Source organism: Artemia sp. Qi Xiang Cuo, chromosome 20, assembly GCF_049724085.1.
Source record: "Artemia sp. Qi Xiang Cuo chromosome 20, ASM4972408v1, whole genome shotgun sequence".
Lineage (NCBI taxonomy): Eukaryota > Metazoa > Arthropoda > Branchiopoda > Anostraca > Artemiidae > Artemia > Artemia sp. Qi Xiang Cuo.
The window spans coordinates 3,667,390-3,685,403 of record NC_142813.1 but is presented as its reverse complement, the minus strand read 5'-3'; the positions used below and the strand labels follow the sequence as shown (position 1 = coordinate 3,685,403).

At 34.8% G+C, this 18,014-nt stretch overlaps 1 protein-coding gene across 1 annotated transcript in view; it reads right to left on the bottom strand.

Annotated features, from left to right (window-relative positions):
* The window catches only part of LOC148939778 (uncharacterized), a 402,528-nt gene that overhangs the window by 36,730 nt on the left and 347,784 nt on the right, over positions 1-18,014 (bottom strand). Inside the window, exon 12 of the mRNA XM_089106449.1 lies at positions 12,275-12,537. Coding sequence (XP_088962575.1) covers positions 12,275-12,537 — 263 coding nt within the window. The remainder of the gene's footprint in view (positions 1-12,274; positions 12,538-18,014) is intronic.

Sequence of the window (18,014 nt, the reverse complement as noted above, 5' to 3'; positions counted from 1 at the left end):
ACAAAGGTTATGTTTTCTTGGTTGCGCTAGGAGGTGAGCATTTCAAAACCAACCTGCTTGGAAACCATACTGCTTACGATGACAAGTAAAATATGATTCCAGATCATTTATATACTTTGTTTGCGCACTGACTACGCGGATACGGATGGCCTGTTGTGCCGAATCACCTTTTTTCTAGTGAATCCTAAAACTGATTTTGAAAGATCATGCAACTAATTTTGTACATCTCTGCAGGAATTCTAAAGTACATAAATGCTGAAATTATGCTGCACATTGTGCTATATATTTACAGCCATTCTGAGAAAGCTACGTTGTCAGACACAATCAAATTCCCGTTTAGTAAAAAAAAAATTAACGTTAAAGAATCACTGGAGACACTTGGGTCTTTCCGCATTAATTGCCCCAAAAAAACTCTCAAGTACACAACTGCTTAAATTATGCTGGACATGATGCTATATACATACAGCCATTATGAAAACCTGAGTTGTCAGACACAAGCAAATTCAGGTTTAGCTAAAAACTTAACGTTAAAAAGGTCACTGAAGACATTCCGGGTCTTGCCACATTAATTGCCACCAAAAATTGGTGGCATGTTCCTCTGACGCTCAATCTAATGAGATATACCAACGTATGATTAAAATATAATATTTTAAAAACAAATTTTGGCTATTTATTTGCACATTAGGGGGAGGGGGTAAAGTTTAGCGGTTCTGCATGCCTAATGTGTTAGGTACAATTATTCGGCAAATTATGAAGTGAGAATTGTTTTCTAACTTCAAACTGTCCAAATACTTTATCCCACCCACACCCTAATGTGCAAATATAAAGCCCAAATTATATTTTCCTTCTATTCTGTCACTTTTCTTTGTCTTGTCTAACGCTAGACTGAAAGAAACTAAAGGGAAAAAACGGTTCTATAATGTGTCAATGAAAGAACAACATTAGGTAGGGCGTTCATAATAAAAGGTCCCTTCATTGTTTTAAACAACAAAAGGACAAATCTAAAAAAATCGCAGTTTCGCAGATGGATCCAGGGGGCAAAAAAAATTCATTTTAATGTCCTTGGTACTTCGAACCGTACAAAGGGAATCCTGAACGTAAACAAAGGTTATGTTTTCTTGGTTGCGCTAGGAGGTGAGCATTTCAAAACCAACCTGCTTGGAAACCATACTGCTTACGATGACAAGTAAAATATGATTCCAGATCATTTATATACTTTGTTTGCGCACTGACTACGCGGATACGGATGGCCTGTTGTGCCGAATCACCTTTTTTCTAGTGAATCCTAAAACTGATTTTGAAAGATCATGCAACTAATTTTGTACATCTCTGCAGGAATTCTCAAGTACATAAATGCTGAAATTATGCTGCACATTGTGCTATATATTTACAGCCATTCTGAGAAAGCTACGTTGTCAGACACAATCAAATTCCCGTTTAGTAAAAAAAAATTAACGTTAAAGAATCACTGGAGACACTTGGGTCTTTCCGCATTAATTGCCCCAAAAAAACTCTCAAGTACAAAACTGCTTAAATTATGCTGGACATGATGCTTTATACATACAGCCATTATGAAAACCTGAGTTGTCAGACACAAGCAAATTCAGGTTTAGCTAAAAACTTAACGTTAAAAAGCTCACTGAAGACATTCCGGGTCTTGCCACATTAATTGCCACCAAAAATTGGCAAATGCCTCAGAAAGGGTATTCACCAAAAAATCTTAAGTTTATAACTACTTAGATTATGCTGGGCATTGTGATTTATATTTACAGCCATTCTGATAAAGCTGCGGTCAGACACAACCAAATTGACGTTTAGCTAAAAACGTAAGCTCACTGGAGACATTTTGGGACTGGCCATATTAATCAATTCAAGTAATTAATTACTTAAATTATGCTGGACGTTGTGCTTCATATTTGCAGCCATTCTGAAAAAGCTGCATTATCAGACACAGCCAAATTGACATTCAGCTAAAAACTTAGCGTTGGAAGTTCACTGGAGACATTTTAGATCTGGCCACAGTAATTGCCCCAGAAAAGGGTAATGATCCCAAAAATCTCAAGTACTTAACTACTTAAATTATGCTAGAAGTTGTGCTTCATATTTGCGGCAATTCTGAAAAAGCTGCATTGTCAGACAAAACCAAATTGACGTTCAGCTAAAAATTTAACGTTAGAAGCTCACTGGAGACATTTTGGGTCTGGTCACATCAATTACCCCAGAAAAGGGTAATGATCCCAAAAAATCTCTAGTACATAACTACTAGGACTATACTTGACATGGTGCTTTATATTTAAAGCCACTCTGAGAAAGCTACGTTGTCAAAAACAGCCAAATTGACGCTTACCCAAAAAACTTAACTTTAAAAAGCTCATTGTAGTTATTTTGGATCTGGACATATTAAGAAGATGTTTGATGGCACATTTATTTAAACGTCTCTTAAAATCGTGTCAAGTCAAAAATAACAAAGCTAATAAGATTTTGAACGAAAATATTCTCTCCATGGGCAATGCTTTTTAAACAACACTGACCGAAATTGTACGACAAAAAAAATAAAAAATGCATATGATTTTAAACTATCAACAGTTTCAGTGACTAAATACAACATTTAAAACTTAAGTAACTTAAATCATATATAACTTAAATATTAGACTTAAATCATAATTCCAAGCTCAACAAATATTTTACTCCCCAATATTTCACTCCAATACATGCAAATACATCAGTACACCACTGGAGAAGAGGGGGCAGGGTGAGAACACCCCATAAATTTACACCCCCGCTCTATATTTTGAGAAACACCTTTTCTGTAGCTTCATTTAAAAAAGAATAGAACTCTTACCCCCCCCCCCCCTAGACTTCCGTAAACTTGTGCTACAAAATAAAAGAATATAGTGCATAATAACCAATGCCATAGGGCACTCAATGAATCACTAGTGGCTGCACAGAAGATGTTCTAGTCGATTTTTTTTAGGAAGCCATTAGCAAAAACTTCAAACATGTGTCGGGAAACATTAGGATCAAGACAACCGTCCTTTACAAATATGCATATTCAATGACCCCCCCCCCCTGAAAATTCTGTCCGACTCGTAAAAACTTGACAAAATGTATATAAACGAATTTTTGATGCGTTTTTCAATTTTTTTTGTAGTCTCCCGGAACCCCTCCCCCCCCCAAAAAAAATGGCTAAAGCCATGATTTAGATACTGAGAAGTTATTTTATCTCTGTCAAAAGGTTAGGCCATAAAAAACAAAAAGGCTAAAAATTATTCAAACTCAAAAAATATGCTTCGAGGTTGGTTGGAGAATTACAAACAAGAAATTTATCATGTAACATTTAAAATCTTAAAGTACAAGTGATATTCAAGATAGAAATATTTTTATCCTTGGATCCATCTAAAGTGTATTTATACCTGAAAACGGGATTTCCAATGACTTTTCTTTTGGTTGTTTCAAAATTATTAAGTTTCTAGGAAAGGAAATTTTCGTCAGAAACTGTTGAAACTGTGAAAATAAATGAACAGAACTAATTAATTAAATTTGACAAAACTCCGTGTGTATAAACTCAAAATATTAGCAGTCTGTTGAATCAAACAGTTCGTGGTAACGAACTGTAAGTAAGGAGCGACCCGGCTCAATGGTAACCGAAACTCTAAAAAACGGGATTTTGATACCAATAGATACATCAAAAGAATCAGATTTTAATTCTGATTTCAAATATTTAAGTTTCATTAAGTTTAATCTTACCCATCAAAAGTTACGTGCCTGAGAAAATTTGGCTGATTATCCGAAAAAAGGGGGAAAGACCCCTAACAGTTATAGAACCTTAATGAAAATCACACCATCATATTCAGCGTATCAGAGAACCCTACTGTAGAGGTTTCAAGCTCCTATCTACAAAACTGTGGAATTTTCTATTTTTTGCCAGAAGAAAGATCACGGATGCGTGTTTATTTGTTTGTTTGTTTGTTTTTTTTTTTTTTGTTTTTTTTTCCAGGGGTTATCGTATCGACCCAGTGGTCCTAGAAAATAATAGGAGGGCTCATTGGAAAGGAAATTAAAAGTTCTAGTGCTCTTTTTAAGTGACCAAAAAAATGGAGGGCAACTAGGCCCCCTCCCACTCTCATTTTTTTCCCAAAGTCACCCGATCAAAATGTTGAGATAGCCATTTTGTTCAGCATGGTCAAAAATATGATAAAAATATCTTTTAGGATGACTTGATCCCCCAAAGTCCCCAGGGGGAGGGCTGAAAGTTATGAACTTTACTCACTGTTAACATATCGTATTGGTTATTGGGAAGTATACTGAGTTTTTCAGAGGTGATTTTTTCGGGGCGGTGGGCGACGGCGCGGCTGCCCCCCGATATGGAAGGATCTTTCCATGACGGACGTTTTCATGGGGGAAGGGACATTGCTATGAAGGGGGCGCCGGATTTCCCAGCATTATTAAAGAGAAAGATCAGGAATTAAATAAAAAAAACAAGTTTTTCAACTGATCAACTGATTGTGATTAAGAGGTCATTTTTAAAGAACTGGAAAAAAAATTCGAACTATAGTTTAAAGAGCAGGGTATTGACTAGGGGGCGAACCCCCTAATATACGTGTTAAAAATTTATGAATATAGAAGTTCGTTACGTAAGTTAATTCTAAGTTACGTATATTTATTACTAATAAAAACGTTCGTAAATAAAATTAAACAAGTTTCGAGAAAGCCATTTAACCAAATATAATATGCAAATTTTGTTTTAATTATTCATGTACGGTGAGCCAAAATCAAAACCTGCATTAATTCGAAAACGTTTACTTATTCAATGACGGCGAGCCAAAACAAAAGCTGCATTAACTCAAAAACGATCAGAAATTAAACAAAAATACAAGTGTTTATAAACTGAAAATATTAGCAGTCATTGAATCTCGAACAGAAATGTATTCCGCATATGAAGGCGCCACTCTTCTCGCTCAGTGTTACGCTACAGTTTGTTATTGTTTTAGAAAATAAAGTTGTGAGACAGAGTCAAATTTTAGCGTAAAGAGCGAGGCGTTGAGGAGGGTACAGCCCCTTTCATATACGGAATAATTTCTGTTCGTTTTAAGTTTTAATGTCGCTCCTTACTTTCAGTTTAAAAAACTTGTTTTTTTTATTTAATCCCAAAAAGAAATGCATTCCCAAGAAGCACGTTTTTTTGTCAGTATTGCCACGTTGAACCGTGAAAAGCGATGAGCAGAACTAATTCATTAAATTTGGCAAAACTTTCAATGTGTATGAACAAAATATTAGCAGTCTGTTGATTCCCAAGAAGCGCATTTTTGTCAGTGTTGCCATGTTGAACCGTGAAAATAAATGAGCAGAACTAATTAATTAAATTTGGCAAAACTTTTCGTGTGTATAAACTCAAAATATTAGAAGTCTATTGATTCCCAAAAAGAAATTCATTCCCAAGAAGCACATTTTTGGCAGTGTTGCCATGTTGAACCGTGAAAATAAATGAGCAGAACTAATTAATTAAATTTCGCAAAACTTCGTGTGTATAAACTCAAAATATTAGAAGTCCATTGATTCCCAAAAAGAAATACATCTTCAAAGGAAATATATGTATTTTAAAGCAATTAGATGCCGTAAGGTTTTCTCTTGTATTTTACCGACTTTCATAAAACTTTATTTTTTGTTTTGTGACCCGCTAATAACACAAAACTGCATAACAAGATATGAAGGTCTTTTTCACTGAAAAAAGACCTCCAAAGACCTCCTCCTCTTTACACCCTTCCAGGATGTTACCATTTCCTTTAAATCTTTCTATGACATCCTCCCGTCCCAACCGTGGACGACCTGCTTTCCGTTTAGCCCTAGACGGTTAGCCGAAAAGGGCAATCTTTGGCAATCTGTCATCCTTCGTTCGCAGAACGTGCCCTAGCCATCTCAACCTTTCTCTCATTATAGCCCTAGAAAGCGGCATTTTCAAATGCTCCTAGCTTTTTTAAAGATATATATGACTGTGCAACCAGATTCCATTTTCACTGTCCATGGTACTCAAACGAGCATTTGAATTACCGATAGAAATAACATCAGTAACAAACGAGCAAGGACGTTTTGAAAATGATTGATATATGCTAATGTGCAACAAAACACAGGTGCAATTACCACACCCCTCGGGATGTTTCAAAATGTGGCCAGTGGCCATTAATCATATTTAGCTGTAGAGTTTATTGATTTTTTGTCGGCTACAAACAAAGAAAACAAAACACGCCCCACAATGAGAGAAAAAACATGATTTTTAATGTAGAACAGTCCAACTGGAACAAGAAAGGAGGTCAGTTGAACAATTTGATTTAAACTGCTACTTCTTCTGCATAAAAAATGTCTTAGACAACACTGCCTTTCTATTTACAATAAAAACGAAATGAAAATTATAGAAAAGCAGAATAAAATTTTAATATGACAGTGGAAAAATAACAAAGGTTTTTTTCTAAACCAATGATAATAAAGGTTAAAAAAATAAACTTAGAGCATAAATAACTTCTTTCTTATAAATAAATAGACTTTCATTTATCCAGATTTCTATCAGCCAAAACACCAACTGTGGCCTATTTTCTTGTATCCTTGCCTTGTTTGCACTACGATATTCCATTTATCAGACAACATCACTTTCCAGCTTTGTGCTTTTGGCGCCTTAATGCATATCAACATCACTTTCCAGCGTCGTACTTTTGACGCCTTAATGCATATCAAATCTGGTAGTCATATACAAAACTGATATAAATAAGTATAATAAAAATAAGCAGATAGAAAGAAATAAAAATACTATTTTCGAGCCTCTAAAACCTTGAAATAAAATTGCCTATTGCGACTCTATATTTAGGAGACTTTGATTTAAGGATCCCCAATAGAAGCTCATCATGTCCACCATTAAATAAATCTACCCTTAGATTTGCCGAGTCATTGCACCAAAAAAGAAAATGTTCCAATCCATTCCCCAAAATGCCGCATAGTGGACATATAAATGTATATATTTATAAGTCCAGTCTGTTGAATCCCAATTTAATATTAGCAGTCTGTTGATTCCCAAAAAGAAATGCATTCCAACGAAGCGTATTTTTGTCACTGTTGCCATGCTGAACCGTCATAATAAATGAGGAAAACCAATTAATTAAATTTGGCAAAACTTTCAATGTGTATATAAAAATAGCAGTCTGTTGATTCCTAAGAAGCGGATTTTTGGCAGTGTTGCCATGTTGAACCGTGAAAATCAATGAGCAGAACTAGTTAATTAAATTTCGCAAAACTTTATTAAATTTACAAATATAATATGCTAATATTATAATTGTATATGATTTTTTTAATAGAATACTCTGTCATTTTGTTTCTTCCTTTTGTTTTTCTGCTAATAAAGGCTTTTGGATTTCAAGCCGAAATATTGAGACCATTATTATTAGTTTATGAAAAATTTGTTTTTTACTTGTTTTCCTCAGCTTGCCGACTTTTTCTCCAGTGGCAGATCCAGAGGGGGAGGGGGCGCGTGCGCTCCCCTAGCGTAGTCTAAATTAGTGTAACTTACTCAATTAACTCAAGTTTGCCTTAATTAAACTTGCTCCTAACGCAAGTTTATTGGATCAACCTATTTTGCGCTCCCCCCCCCCTAAAAAAAAATTTTCGGATCAACCTATTTTGCGCTCCCCCTCCCTAAAAAAATCCTGCATCCGCCCCTGTTCTTTTTTTTCATTTATACAATTACAACCTTAAATGAATTCGGTATATAAGTTATGGAAAGCCCAATCCCTTTTTCGTCCTACTCATAAATTCTCGAAAAAAAATTACTTTATAGTCTTTTGAAAACGAATTTTTCTATTTTTCGAGATTTGTTATTTTTCCGCTGTCTTATTTAAATATTACAACAGTTTTCCTTAATTTTCATTTGGTTTTGTTTATTTGTCTTTTGCATTTTCGCAACACAACCGCCAACCCTGTACTATCTGTCTCTGAGGGTTATTACAAAACCCGACAAAACCTGACTACCCGACGTAGTTCGTCATGAGGCAGTCTGGGGCAGTAAACACAAAATTAAGGATTAGCAGAGAAAGGGGTTGGCAACCACTAAGGGTGGCAACCCTGGACCTGAGTTTGGAATAAGAAAACTTCCCATCTTAGCTAATCCCATGACTTGCAAAGCTTTCATTGGCGAAAAATTTATTTTTCGAAATCTAGTGTGGGGGGGGGGGGGTCAAAGTTCCTGTTTTTACAAATATAATACCAAAAACCGCATTTTTCAACGAAAAATGTCGAAAAAAGTGTCTAAACCGCATTTAGACACTGAAGGTATGCCAAGAATCATTACGTACAGACTGTACTTCAACTTCAATCTTACACTAATTGATCTGAGTTTATGTTAATCACCTGATAAATTTTCACAAAAAAGAAGCAAGTTATAAACAGTTCGAAAGTTTATATCATGATTCTATTGGGTCGGTAATAAACGAAGATAGATGATTTTCAGCCCAGTTAGGTAGGTGTCAGTTTTGTGATATGAACCACTAAGTTTTCAATGATGGATTATCAAGCAGTTAAAAAAACAGCTGTTTTACGATAGGTACGCAAATTTTCCGCTTTCACTTCTAAAATACAAGGCCTATTACAACACCAAGGACATTAAATAAAAAAAATTCCAGGATCCATCTTTGGTCTATTCAAACTAGTTCAGTAAAACTACGAAAAAATTGACCAAACCTCGGCATTTGAGCAAAAGAAATGTTTTTGACGACAAATGTTCTGAGAGATTCGCTTAACAACGTATCCAAAAGTCGGCCGTGCAGAAATACCCCTTTTTTCAGGGAAAAGAGAGAAAGGGGATCTTGAATTTAAATTTCTATAATATTTTCTGGATTTAAAGGTCGTTTTCTATTATATTAATTCAAGTCCGGGGAGAACGAAAATAATATCAGAATTGGATAAGTTACATCACATAGTACCCCATTTCGCCTTTTTTTATTATGTATTGTAAGATAAGATAAGATTTATTCTTCATTAGATACACATACAATATTACATATTATTATTCTCCCAAAGACTCATTGGCCTGTAAAAAGGGGGAAGACAAATGAGTTGCCTACTCAGAGATGAAAAACAAAGGAAAATTTAAAATGATCACTTACTCACATACGAAGGAGAAGAAAAGAAAATATAGATAAAATGAAAATTATCGAAAAAATAGAATAAACTAAATTAATTAATTAGATTAAAAAGACTAAACAAATAAAATAAAATAAAAACATAAATAAAAATAACTTCTACGAAGCCAAAGAATTTTTAACAATTTTTATATACACAATTATAATATCACAAATGAGTTTTTACCCATTCTGACCTCACCTAGGGTGGAAATAGGGTTTTCTACATGATAGAATTTTTGAATTCTGATGTCGTGTTTGGTCTTCCTGGACTCAAATTAATAGGAAACGACCTTTGAATCCAGAAAATATTGCAGAAATTTAAATTTAATGTTCCCCCTCCCCGTTTCCCCTCTTCTCTCTTAAAAAAGGGGTATTTCTGCACGGCCGATTTTGGATACGTTATTAAGCGAATCTTTCAGAACATTTGTTGTCAAAAACATTTCTGTTACTCAAATACCAGGTCAAAACCATAATTTTTACCCAACTATATCTGAAAACCGCGATTTTCTAAGGTTCTGCTTACGAAGTTTTTGAGACAGTATCATAAATTCAAAACTGTTACTATATTCAACCATAAAAACAAAAAACTTGACGACGCTTTTCACCCGTAAAAACTGAAATATTAAAAGTGTGCTGATTCACAAAGACAAATACAACTTGAGGGGGAAGCTACGTCTCCTTAAACTGGATTGTGTCATATGTCTACGGTTTATTTTTGCTGTTTTTTCACCAGAGGCGGTCTTAGGGGAGGGAGAGAGGGAGTACTTTTTCCGGGCGGAGGGGCGCAAAATTTCAAACAAACAATCTAACAGTTATAACCGTTTTGAGATTTTTGAAATTTCATTAATAAAGTAGAAAACGCAGTTAATAAATAAAAATAATTAATCGATTATTGATTAATTAAATTAATTTTTTTTAATTTGGCATGAAAATTTTTTCGGAGGACAGGGAGGGTGCAAAAATCAAGATTTTGTCCCGGAGGCAGGAGAGGCCAGAACCGCCCCTGTTTTCACACACCATTCTTTTTTTTTTTAATTTGACGCCCGCTAGAAGCTAAAACTCCTCAACTGCGTATGGAAGCCTTGTTCATATAAAATCAAATTTCCAATCATGCTTATATTGAAGTCCCGTAAGGTTGAGTAAGTTTTCTTGTAACCAATTCCAAAAATAGGCATCATTTTCAATGTCCTTAGTAATTAAAATATGAATGAATACATCTAGTAGCACCAATTTATGCGTCCTGTTTTTATTCAAACCATAGACTTTAAAGGCTGCACAAAATTAGGGTCTTAGCAAGTACTTTTCGAGGCGCAAAAACTCTAAAAAGGTTTCAGACACTACCCCCAGATCAAATCTGTGTATATCTACATAGAGGTGATATTTAAATGTGCTACCCGAATGGTACGCTTTGATGATACATCACCAAGTGAGCAAGAAACTTGTTTTTTCGAAAATTTGGGATAAAAGTCAAACCAAAAACATTTTAGAACGTCTTTTGAATTACAAAGCCGAAATAGCGACACAAATAAGTAAAAACAATTCACATATGAACATAACGAATATTTAAACGCAGAGACATCATTATGTTTATTACAATATCAGTTATAATTTAATTAAAATACTTTACCACGAAAAAAAGAAATGAAACTTCATTTTAGAAATGACGTTTTTCGTAATCAAAAAATAATACGACACTTTTAAGATTTAATGATTTGTTATTTTTCTTTCTCCTAGAAATGTAGAAACAACTTGTAAAATTCAAGGGACTTCAAAAAGGAACTTCACGATGTGTCACTTCGTCTACCACCAAGTCATGGGGGGAAGGGGGTTATCCGAAAAAACGAACTTAATAAATTCAAAATAGGTCAATTCAACGATACGGGATATTTGGGGGGCAGTATTGAGTTTTCGGTGAGACCCCCTTTCCTTTGCATCCGCGCTACCCTGATTCATACGCACACCAACAAAAGAATCAGAGGAATGAGCAGGGGAGGAAACTGCCCTCCCAGACCTCAGTTCAACCCCCCCCCCTCGCCCCAGCTGAAATTTATCGTCTTCAAAAATCATCTCAAAACAAAGACAGGCCGGGCGGACGGTTGGGCGGAGATCTTTAGTATACCTTTGCATTTATGGTACTACACGACTTGTTTTTAATTTTCCACTTGGTCTGACTTCACTTGTCTTGGGAAAATTGTCTCAAACTTTGCCCTCTCCCAGGATTTTGACGAAATTCCACCCCTGGTACACAAGGAGCGTTGAACAGCTTCAAGACTGGCCCTGATATTGCTAACATAAATATGTTATAAGACCACGCTGGCTATACAAAAAAAAGAAACTAAGAAAATAAAAAAAAGAAAAGAAGAAAATTAAAAAAACGAACAAAATATAAAAAAAAACAAGGAGATATAAAAATAATTAAGAAGCCAAAAAACGAGGGTGATTTTCAATCAGGTAAAAAAAAGCGAGGTGAAAGGACAAAGCAGATATTTCGACAATGACCTCTGCCGTCCTCAGTGCTCAAAAAGCCTTTTTTTTGTGCTGAGCACCAAGGACGGTTGGGCGGAGATCTGCTTTGTTCTTTCGCTTCACTTTTTTTTAATGAATGAAAATCACCCTCTTGTCGTGGTTTCTTTAATATTTTTATATTTATTTTATATTTTCTTCGTATTCTTCATATTTTCTTCGTTTTTTTTTTTTTTTTTTTTTTTTTTAATCAAACAATATTGCCAACGTTTTGCGCACCTTGCTAAAATATATAAAATATATATATAAATATATATATATATATAAAATATATATATATATATAAATATATAAATATATATATATATATATATATATATATATATATATATATATATATATATATATATATATATATATATAAATATATAAATATATAAATAAATATATATATAAATATATAAATATATATATATATATATATATATATATATATATATATATATATATATATATATATATATATATATATATATATATATATATATATATATAAAATATATATATAAAATATATAGTCCTGACATCAACCAAACCTCAGGCATTTTTGGTCATCAAGGGTCCCTCCGATGTAATAAGCAAAGTCCTACCTTAGCACAAACTGGCACCGAACAGAATTATTTTGAAATCCTCCCTCTTCATCAGAATCAGCTGCGCGCGCACAGTGCATCCTAATCGCAAAGGGAACCTCGTGGCCGATCAAGGGGTAGGGAGCTTCATCCCCTCCCAGTCCAGTAGTGGATGCCCACAGTTGGTACTTGCTTGGTTCAATCTCAGGCAATTCCATATGAGATAAAGCCATGCGAATACAATCCTTAGCGGTGTCATTGGCACCGACGGCTAAAGTTTTAACCTAAAAAGATATAGAAGACATAAATATTTTTTCCCAATATTTCATGTTATATAGGTAATTAAATATTAAATTTTAAAATACTAAATTAAATTTTGTGCAACTAATTTTATTAGCAGAATGTTTAATGTGAAAATGCGTCATTATCAAATCACGTAGGGGCCACGGGAAAAAAACCGTGTTGTTTCAGTTGAACTGACGGCAAGAGCTTATCCAGTATTTTCCCGGGGGGAGGGGAAGAGGGATACATAAAATCTTACAAAACGCATCAAAATTTATTTTATTTTATGCATTTTTTACATTCTTATGCGTCGGAAAATATTCGGGAAGGGGGGTTCCTCCATGTTTTGTCTCCAATTCGTCTTCGCAACACAAACCATACTCGAATCCTCTTACTTTATCCCTAAGGTCACATTACAAATCTTTGACTCAGGGACGCACCCAGTGACGGGGGCCTCAGGGCCCGCACCCCCACCCGAAACTCTAAATTTTCTTGAATTTCTAGGTTATATTCATTAAAATTTTCAAATAGTTTTTTTGTACTATCTCCTCCCCCCGAAAACGTTATTATTACCCCTGCCTCGAAAAAAATTCCTGGGTTCATGCCTCCTTAGACTGCATGCCATATTGTTAGGAACATGTTACCTTAAGGGGCTCGAAGGTGTCACTCGTTTGGCACTTTTAAGAAACTGTTAAAATTTGATGGTTCGTGTTTGATTTTTTTTTTTTTCTTTGGAATAGGTATACCCAGGATCAGGGGCTTTCACAGGGGGGAGGGCCCAAGCACCCCAAATCCCAAATTTTCCCAAATTTCTGAGCACTTCATATTCAAATTATCAACTGAAAAAATTCTGTTTACGTCTCTGTCCAGGATAGACTGGAACCTGGTAAGTTTGTAGTCAGGAATATACTACTAGAACTTGTTATAAATGCATAAAGATCGAGGCCCGTAATAACCTCGAAGTAAAATTAAATTCAGCTTTCTATGTTTTTTGTATGTGTCCCCCCTTCCCACTAGTGATGTAAATTATTCGTGAGGTATTTAAATTTGCTTTCAGCTTATTTAAACTTCCCTCGCCTGGCATTTAAATATATTATCCAGTATCATTAGTTTATTTGCGATTTTTTTTCTAAGCTTAACTTAGTTATTATATAAATTATAATATAAATTAGCACCTAATTATTTTTGTGATGTTTTATCATCAAATTCTGCGTACCATTCTTATGATACAAAGAATTCCGTGGACCTAGTACAAGAGAAACGACACACTGCTAGGTCTAGTTTTGTATTTAGGCATGTGGGTGTTTCGGTATGGAACAGTCTTCCGGAAAGCACTAGGATGGCTGAGAGTGTGTCCTCTTTTAAAAATAAGATAAATAATTTCTTAATGAATAAGGATGGGTGAGGGGGGGGGGCGCGGTCTTCGGTCTTCTATCGTCTGTAAGTATTGGTTCGCGGTTCTCATGAGGTTTATTTTTATTTATTTTTATGATTGCATTTTTCTTCTTTTTTTTTCAATATATATGTAGTAAGTGAGTAAGATAGTAAGTGAGTAAGTGAGTAAGTCCTGCCACAAACAAATCTGTATAGATTTTCACGGGGTAGGTCTGTTTGATATCCTTTTTTTGTGAATATTGGTCTGTGAAGAAATCTGTGAAGAAATCCTCTTCACAGCTCTCTAGGGCATGTTTCAGAACTCAATCACCATTAATCATTATTAACGACTTGTTATTGCCTAGTTTACAATTGAGAAGAACAACAAAATTTAAGCCCTGCAATGCTTACCCTGCACTACATAAAATTGGGCAACATAGTAGTTTGTTATGCACCTTTAATAATAAGTAATTAAATAAATAATAATAAAATAAATTAATTAATTAAATAAAAAAATAATAATAATTAAAAAAATATACCCTGGGAAAATATTTTGAAGTGCCTTCATTCTCTCATCCCCCCTCCAAAGGTCATCGACATTTGACAACCTTTTACAAACTTTGTGTTATACATATTAATTTATAAGAAAAAATTCTTCTGATAAAACGAAACACAAGGAAAGTGTTTTGTGTCTCATAGCTTCACTCAACCGTAATATATATGGCTTTAAATATTAATCAATTTTTTCTTGAGTTTAGAAAAAATCTCTCGGTAAGGCTTAAAATATCACTAAAATAGGATGCAAGAAATTACATTTTCAAAAATTAGAGGAAACGGAAAAGGCATTGAAAACTCGAAATTAAGGTAAAACACATTTCATTCACTTATTCAACTATTTTCCAGGATAGCAAAAAACCCCTAATCTGAAATATTACCATACCAAGGCCGTATCCAGGGGGGGGGGGGTTATCCGGTTTGAACCCCCCCCCCCGAAATTTTTGACCGAGTCGAAAATAAGTCGAAAATTAGTAAAACCTAGGTAAAAATCAATATAATTAGTCGAAAACTGAGTCAAAAATTAGTAACCCCCCCCCCGAAAAAGTCAAAAATTAGTAAACCCCCCCCCCTCAAAAAAAAAATCCTGGATCCGCCGGTAACCATACAGTAACTAATTATATCAATGATGATAGTTGAGGTTGGGAACATAGTTCTAGTGCTTCCATTCCTCCTTGATCTCTGTGACAGTAAATCAGAATGAACGTAAAACAAATTACAATCAGAAAACGAACACGCAAACTTGACAAATGTCAGGAATTACGGTTGACAGAAAGAAAAATTTCCGATATGCCCATGAGCAAACCCTGTCACACCCATTTCTACTTTGTTGAATTTAACAAAGGGCTAGGAATGCACGCTCATGTCACAAGTTGATTGGCCACTCAGGCGTAAAGTTGTACCTAATTTTTTATAATTTTTTATACTTTAAAAAAGGATGAACAGGTGTAGCGTTGGGGCCAAGATGCAAGAAATACAAGATGCTTTATATTTATAGTTCAAGTATCAAGGACAATGAAGATGAAATTTCATTGTTTGGATTGAACAATTGGAAACGTACACAACCATATGTATATCCTTAAATTTTCTATTTTAAATTTATTAATTTAAATAATAAATTTTGAATGATAATAATAAATTTCTATTTTATTAATTTATTTCAAATTTTCTTTTGTTTTTCATCTCTGAGTAAATAACTCATTTGTCTTTCCCCTTCTTAACAGGCCAATGAGCCTTTGGGGGAATAATAACATGCAATATTGTATATGTATTTAATGAAGAATAAATCTTATCTTATCTTAAAAATTAATTAAAGTTAATTTTTTTTTTAATAATGGTACCAACATTTGCACTTTACTGTAAAAAAAAAACAAATGCAAAAAAACAACAACAAATGAATGTGGATTGACATTTATTCCTTAAAGTCCTAATAATTTTATTTGTTAACGTTAGAAAAGCGAAAAAATTTAAAATATATTTTGTTTTCAGTAAAGTGCAAATTATAATTTGGGCATGAGAAGGCATGAGGGTTGTCAGCACTACTTATTTTAATTTCTGCTCGTCTTGAGTTTGACTCGGTTATTGCGCTATTGCGTTGCCATGGTAACGAGTAAAGCCCCGGAGGAAAGAGGGAAGGAAATATGGTAAAGTTTGGCAAAGGTGGAAACTTTCCTTTCCCCAAAGGAGAGGAACGATGGCAAAATCCCAGGACGCGAATTTCTGCTAGCAGTTACAACAAAACGGCGCGAGGGAGCTGATCAGTCAAAATCAAAGAAAATCAAGCGGAACCAGGTACAATATTACAGTGTATAGAGCCTTCCGGTAATAGAGTACATAGAGCACACAGGTTAGAAAGCATACAAAGGTTATAGAAAGTATCAGGTCAGTGTAGTCGGAATTTTTGTAGAATAAAGTCAGAGTCGGTATATACACAATGCTGGAGTTGGAGTCGGTTATAACTTACAAAATCTAGTCAAATGAAGCTTTAAATTAGGGCTCTCGATTCGGAGTAAATTTTAACTAACTTATAACCGACTCCACAGCCCAGGAAATTATAGATATATCGAAATTCAAGATCGTAATTTTCTTTGATCTAAGCCGGGCAAGCTGAGGCGAGGAGTTCCGCTTCTGCCTATTTTCCGAGACCGAAATCCCAATCCATTTTCCGACAAAAAGAAGATACCGAAACTGCTAAGAATCTACAGAAAAAAAAATCAGAATCGTTGCAAATGTCACTTTGAAATTAATTTTGACAGTTTGAGGTCACTTCTGAGTCAACTTTGACAGAAATTGACAACTTGACAAAAATCAGCAAAATTCAGCTTTTCAATCTTCGAACCAAAGAATCTGCTTTCCGAATTTCCACAACGTGGTAGTTTATTTGCAGTTTGCTCGAACTCCTCGAAATCCTGACACAAAATGAAAAACCCTCCTGCTAATAATTATACTTAACCCCAAGAGCCACCTATTGATTTTCTACCGAAAACGGTTGGGGTTTTAAATATTACTTGAAAAGTGAAAACACTGGCAGGACCTTGAGCTAAAGCAAGGAATTGCACTTCTTATGTTGGTCCATAAGATCTTTTGCCTCAGTCATTTATTCATTCAGTCATATATAGTGAAGGCAGCAGAAAAACGACAAAAAATCGAGGGAAAAAATTAAAAGGTATTTCTTCTCTAATATTTCTTGCTTTTGCATTGAGACGGCTACGATATGATTTCACAGGCACGTACGCAGGAATTTGTTTCAGGGGGGGGGCAAATCCTTTAAGTCACTTGTTTTGTGAGAAATATGAGAAAATTATGGTAGAATAAAAAAATTGTGAAATTTCGAGGGGGGGGGGGGGGGCAGACCCAGAGCACTCCCCCTGCGTACGTTCCAGTGATTTCAGTGTCACTTCTATATTAAATCTGTTCCAGCCTCCCTCAATGTCTGATATAGCACTAGACTACCACAAAATGTGCTTCTTTTTCCATTTTTGTTAAAAATCCCATCCTTACTTAACGTAGGGACTTTTAAATCTTATTTTGACCCCAAAAGTGCGTACAAAAACCCACGGTACCTAAAAAAAATCAATCAACATTAATATGGATAAAAATTAACTTGAAAGAATTAGCACTAAAAAAGCGGAATGAGAACCCTGGCCATTCGGATGACTTTGAGATTTTACCACGCTATTTTATCATTTTTCACGGCGGCACCCATCAATTTACGGGCGTAAAAAACTTCTTTAAACCCAACAAAATCGCAGCGTAAAAAAAAACGGCAAAAACAAGAAACCTTGCAAATTGCACTTGCTAAGGGCAATTATAAAAACCCATACAAATTCCTCAATTGTATTTAAAACAATGGCTCTAAAGCAGGCTATTAAATTCGAAAAAGGCGAGTCTAAATTCTAAATAAAGCGATAAAAGAGAACTACACTACTTAAGAAAAAGCCCATAGCTTGTGGTCGAGGGGTTACGTAGTTATTTGTTGTGTGTACACGAGCGACAGGGCGTAAGGAATCTCGAGAAAAATGTAAAGGGCGAGTATTAGGGGAGTATGGGG